Source organism: Electrona antarctica (assembly GCF_951216825.1).
Source record: "Electrona antarctica genome assembly, chromosome: 9".
Classification (NCBI taxonomy): Eukaryota; Metazoa; Chordata; class Actinopteri; order Myctophiformes; family Myctophidae; genus Electrona; species Electrona antarctica.
Window position 1 is genome coordinate 3,491,405 of NC_136790.1, and position 6,000 is coordinate 3,497,404.

General features: G+C 45.6%; 1 protein-coding gene across 1 annotated transcript in view; it reads left to right on the forward strand.

Annotated features, from left to right (window-relative positions):
- arhgef10la (Rho guanine nucleotide exchange factor (GEF) 10-like a) overlaps window positions 1-4,145 on the forward strand; it is a 306,255-nt gene extending 302,110 nt beyond the window's left edge. Inside the window, exons 27-28 of the mRNA XM_079509721.1 lie at window positions 2,548-2,670; window positions 3,441-4,145. Of these exons, the coding sequence (XP_079365847.1) occupies window positions 2,548-2,670; window positions 3,441-3,997 (680 nt within the window). The 3' untranslated portion in view covers window positions 3,998-4,145. The remainder of the gene's footprint in view (window positions 1-2,547; window positions 2,671-3,440) is intronic.
- The last annotated feature ends 1,855 nt before the right edge of the window (window positions 4,146-6,000 follow it).

Sequence of the window (6,000 nt, forward strand, 5' to 3'; positions counted from 1 at the left end):
TCTGTCACATTGGCAGAAAATGTAATGAACCTCGAGTACTAATATTGCTAAGTGGTATAATAGGTGAAACTGCTATGAGCATCTATCCATCTATCTAGATATCACCTGCTACCCTATCATCACAGATGCATGCAGGGTCGCCTGCATCTCAAACTAGCGCGACATTCTGGGATTGGGAATTGCCTCTGATTTAGCAAACTCAAAGCTAGTTTATGCATTGCTTGTGAGTGGCATGTTGATGAGTGACACATGAGGGCTTGCATACGCATCCCGGCGACTTCGCTGGAATGCGTATGCAAGCCCTCATGCGTCACTCGTCAACTTCACACAACATTTGGCATCAGGCTGTTGTAGGCTGTTGTAGAACTGAAGGGTAAAGGCAAGGTCTATTCGGTAACACTTATGCATCCTGTGTGTGTGTGTGTGTGTGTGTGTGTGTGTGTGTGTGTGTGTGTGTGTGTGTGTGTGTGTGTGTGTGTGTGTGTGTGTGTGTGTGTGTGTGTGTGTGTGTGTGTGTGTGTGTGTGTGTGTGTGTGTGTGTGTGCGCGCGCGGCCGTCTTCAGTTCGCTATAAACACAACAGGAGATACAACTGTCTTGAACGTATGTGGTCAGAACGATCTGTGTCTCTCCTTAGCACTACCAACTCCCTCTCCCAAGTGGCTACAGCGTGCGCTCCGGCGAAAACAGCTAATCTACAAGCTCACAACATCACAGGTTGCAAAAGCCATGAGTTCTCTCAAGCCAAAGCTCAAAATTGAGACCATTTTGGATGCAAATGCACCTACAATTGGATCTGTGCAATATATTTGGGAGTACCTGTGCGACTGTCCATACTTTCTGTGGTGCATGTCAAACTGGGTGTCCTTGATACTTTTCAAATGGGGGTCTGTGGGCTAATAAGTGTAATTGTTGCGGTCCTTGCCATGAAAACTTTTCCCTACCATGCATTTGTAAGAATACTTTCACGTTATACTGCTTTTTTACTTTATTTGTTTATTTGGACAGGACAATGCATATTAGCCTGTTTTCATTGCAGCTCAAAAGGCTGCCAAACCCCAGAGAAAACTCCAGACCACAGAAAATCCACTGAATGTTCAAAGTTCATGTTTTTTTTGGGTGTGATTGAGGTCATAAAACCTACAATAACAATACATGAAAATTCATGTCATGAAACCTTTTTCACCCAAGTGTCAATTATCTAATCCTGGGCACTACACTCCCTCTGCCAACCTGGGGAGAGCAACGGATTGATCTCATGCTTCCTCTATGCATGAGGAGAGAGACATGGTCAAAGCATTTCCGGGGGTCCCCAGCCAGAACGTTGAGAACCCCTGCCCTAGGGCCAGGGGTTCTCAACCCGTGGGTCGCGACCCCTCAGGGGGTCGCCAAATTATTTTGGGGGGTCCCCAAATTATTTTTAAAAAAAAAGAAAAAAAAAGAATGGCTGGAAAGTGGAAATGAAGAGTTTACATATAGTACACATAGTACATGCATACACCTTCCCTAATGATTATATCTGGTTTCAGTATGTATTCATGGTGTATTGTCTCTATTATTAAGGTTATCGTAGCAGTCAATTTATATTGGGGGTCGGAGTATGTTTATAATGCATTATAGACATGGTATGCATAACAAGTGTTACCATTCATTCCTATGTCAGTAATGCAGTCATATGGATATATATCTGTATATATATATGTATATATGCCAGTGTAGTTATACACGGCCATGTGCACGTATAACTTCCATCACCAGGAGGTTTCATACAATGGATGTTCATATAGCCTATAAACCAACTGATCTGTGAGTTCAAATGTAGACTACTTCTGTGTAATGTTTATTCCTTTAATGATAAGACGTCTATTTCCAGTTTAATGTATCCAACTATCCATGGTAGCTTTTCCTTTTAAGTGCTGCACCAGCAAATGGGGAAATCCAATTTATCCTAATCATTTTCTCTAATTGCCTGGGTTGTCTATGTTGGAAGATTTTTTTACCCCCCTTTTTCCCAAGCTTGTTTTGCGCTTGCTAGGTGCATTGCAGCTTCACATAAATCTAACCAGAGATTTGCATTTTCATGTGGAACTTATAACGCCAGGGCTCCACCGGACGCGTTGCGTCTCCGTCGCGTGCGTCAAAAAACGCACCGGTTCAATTTTAATGCATGCGTCGCGTCTCCGTCAACGCAACGCAACGCGGGCAGTGGAGCCACCCTTCATTGATTAAAAAGGGAACATTCCCTGACGGTGACGGAGACGCGACGCTGACGCGCCCGGTGGAGCCCGGCCGTTACGCCAGGGCTCCACCGGACGCGTTGCGTCTCCGTCGCGTGCGTCAAAAAACGCACCGGTTCAATTTTAATGCACGCGTCGCGTCTCCGTCAACGCAACGCAACGCGGGCAGTGGAGCCACCCTTCATTGATTAAAAAGGGAACATTCCCTGACGGTGACGGAGACGCGACACTGACGCGACGCTGACGCGCCCGGTGGAGCCCGGCCGTAAGTCTTACATTGCGAGTGACCCAGTGTTTCCTTTTTATTGCAGGTCAAAAAAGCATGCGTGTGACCAGCCTCCTGATTTGCCGGGGGCTGTTATGGGTCGGTACTGCCCATGGCATCATCATCACCCTTCCGGTTCCCAAACTGGAAGGCATCCCAAAAATAACAGGTATGGATGGATCAGCGTTTGGAGGACTGACAGTGATTGAATGGGTTCTTGGGAGGTCAAAATGAAAGCAACAAGTTTTTTCTCATGATAGGAAATAACTCTGCACTGGACATTATTGAGGTCACAGGCTACATTGTTCTCCTGGCAAGTGGGAATGGGGCTTTTGTTAGCGTTTTGACAACACAGCAGTGACATATTCTGGCCAGATAAATGTACCACTGTCTGTCAGGCAGTGCTTTGTTACTCATGCCAACAGAAAGAGTGTTGTTTTAGTAAAGTGGTTAAACCTTATTATAAGCCAGTTTTTTAATAAAAACCCAACTTATTATTGCACAGAAAATGCAGTATAAATAAACATTTTGTAATATGAATAAATGTAAACGCAGCTGCTGCTGAGAGGTCAAGGTCACTGCTGCTGAGAGGTCAAGTTGTTGAGGTCAAGTTAACGCACTGCTGCTGAGAGGTCAAGTTGTTGAGGTCAAGTTGTGCTTTTCACTTGCGTTACTACAGTTTTCACAGTAACAGATCGTTCTCAATTCTGAATGAAATGGATATAAAGATACATCTTAGACTCCTATGAGTCACATTTTTTATTTGTGCAGTTTTTATTGCTTCACTGCCTTCACATACTACTGTATATGAAAAATACCATAACTTGCAGGAAGTTGTTTTGTTGGCATTGGTAACATACATCGTAAGCAGATAGTTGTCTAAGCAGATGTACTGTACCCTTCGCAATATTTTAATATTCCACTGCTTCTCCCCTTCAGGAAAGGGGATGACCTCTCTGAATGCCCACTGTGGGCCTGTTGACTTCCTGGTGGCCACCACCAGCACCCTGTCCGCTGAGCTGCTGAAGAGGGACTCTGTTGGCGATGGGCCAGACTCTGCATGCGGAGGGGAGGACCGTAGCGACATGTCCTCCCAGGAGTCCCTGCAGCAGTCCGGCTGCTTTCAAGGACAGGCAGGGGAGACGAGAGGCGGCAAGGGACGTGGTGTCCTGCTGCAGTACCGCCTACGCTCCACGTCCGGCCTGCCAGGACGTCCGCTGACGGCTCTGGGCGACGAGGCATCCGACTCCTCCCTGGAGTCCCTCATGGAGCACAGTCTGGAGGACGGCTCGATCTACGAGCTCAGCGACGACCCCGAGATGTGGGTCCACGGCCGTCCCTGTGAGCGGGACGGCGGGCGCAGGGACAGGGTCACTTCCGCAGCCGTCATCTCTGGCGGGAGGGGCTTCCGTAGGTTGAGGGAGAGAGGTACTAGGACAGGTGGAGAGGGTGCAGAGAATATACTCATGGTATGGCAACTGCCGTTGACTGTGTGACATGGACGCCACGTCATGCGCCGCGGCACGCCGTTTAAACGTGGTTCTCCAGCCCAGTCTGTAAACGATCCGTTCTATATTATCAAGGGATTGGTAATGTCATTATGAAGGTGACATCACCGGCACGCGGAGCTACTCAGCCTGTGTGATGTGGAATCAAAGGCTGTTTTTGCCCGCCACAGATTTCCGTCCTTGTGACACTTGTGGGCCGATTCCCACCTCCTTTTTTAGATCAAATGGATATACTTAAATTCAACCTCATCGTGGATGCCTGACGACGCACAGATTCTGCTCCCACCAGGATTGCTGTGCGAGTACCAGCGGACTGCATCTCTTTGGAAGCCAGCCTTTCTTGAATGTGCCGTGCTGTGCCGTGTTGGAGATGGACCGCCTTTTATCTGATCCCATGGGAGGGAAAGATCCCATCTGTTAAGAGGCTGAGAGGATGAGAAGAACCACAGCATCACAAATCACATTAGCATTTACTTTATTTCCTCAGCCAGAAGTCTCACTCACTCACTCACTCCCGTCCAATGTGAATGTACTGTATATATTACTGTTCCAAGAATGAATCGATGCATTCCAAAAGTAGACTGTGTTGTTCCCATTTTTTTGGCTCAACTGTGTCTGTTGATAAGCAGATTTTTGAAGAATCAGATTATGTGTTTAGGGTTATAGGAACATCGGGCCCTATCTTTTTTTCCCTTTTTTGAGTGGTGCAAACCACTCCAACAACCAGCTTTGTCTGTATGTGTCTATGTATGTGTGTACCTGTACCTGTGTGTACCTACGTACATGTGAGCATGGTTGCTATGGTTAGTGTGTGACGTCACTGACTAGTTGCACCACTCAGTTCACACGGGTGTGATTTTTTTTAAATATCCAGTTTACAAGCTCACAACGTGACCGTCAATGTACAGTAGATTGGCTAGTTGAACTATTTTAAAATGTTTTTCAAAATAGTAAAATATGGCTAATAAGTTTAAACATAAGGGGTAAGGTGGCGCGCAAGATATGGCCCGCGGACATTCATCTACAGTATGTTGAAGTTGCCTTGAAGAGTGTCAAAGTTCCTGTGCCTTCACAGAGGAGGACCCATGCTAGTATTAGATCAATATTGTAAATAGCAAGCGTATTATGCGACACAAATTATACCACAGGTCGTTTCGAGGAAGCAATCTGATTGGTTGAAACAGCCTTCTAGCCGTGGGTTAAACCAGCACCATTCACCACCTAATCAAAACAAAGAATTCAGCTGCTGTTCTCCCAGAGCGCTAGCAAACTCGGTGGCTAGGCTAGCTAGTTTCTTGGGACATTTGTGGTCGTAGTGACTACATCTGTCATTAAAAAAAAAAATTCAGCGATTTTCTTAGTTTTAAGGGTAACTGTGGTATAATTGCAATATTACACTCGAGGGTGTGGTTTAACGTGATTATTGCCACTTCAGTGATGCTTGCGGAACTCGACTTCGTCTCGTTCCTTACCGCATCCCTGTCGTGGCAATAATCACGTTAACCCACACCCTCTTGTGTAATATTGCTTAAATGGCTAAGACGCTACATTACATTTAACTACAGCATGATTAGGACCGACTCATTAGAGGGTCAAAACATGCATTGCATTCCTGAAGGGCTGTGCATAGCGGACATGAAGAACATATCTGATAGCACCACTTCCATTATCCCATGTCTTTTCCATGTGATAATACTACACATGTGCACACATGCTTGTTAATGCAGAATCTGCATTAATTAGGAACGCATGTCACACACCAAAAACCTGTCTGAATAAATGAATGAAGTCATTGTGGCTCCAAGTCATTATGTGGTACAGTATGTACTGCAGCCAAGAGTTATAACTTGCTTATTAGTGTCAATATTACATAGGAAAATCAAGGATTGCATTTAACAATTGGCATGTGCTATATCACAATTAGGCCAACAACTGGCTGAATAAGGCCACATCTTGTTTATTAGAGAATGCTACCCTGACAATATTTTGAA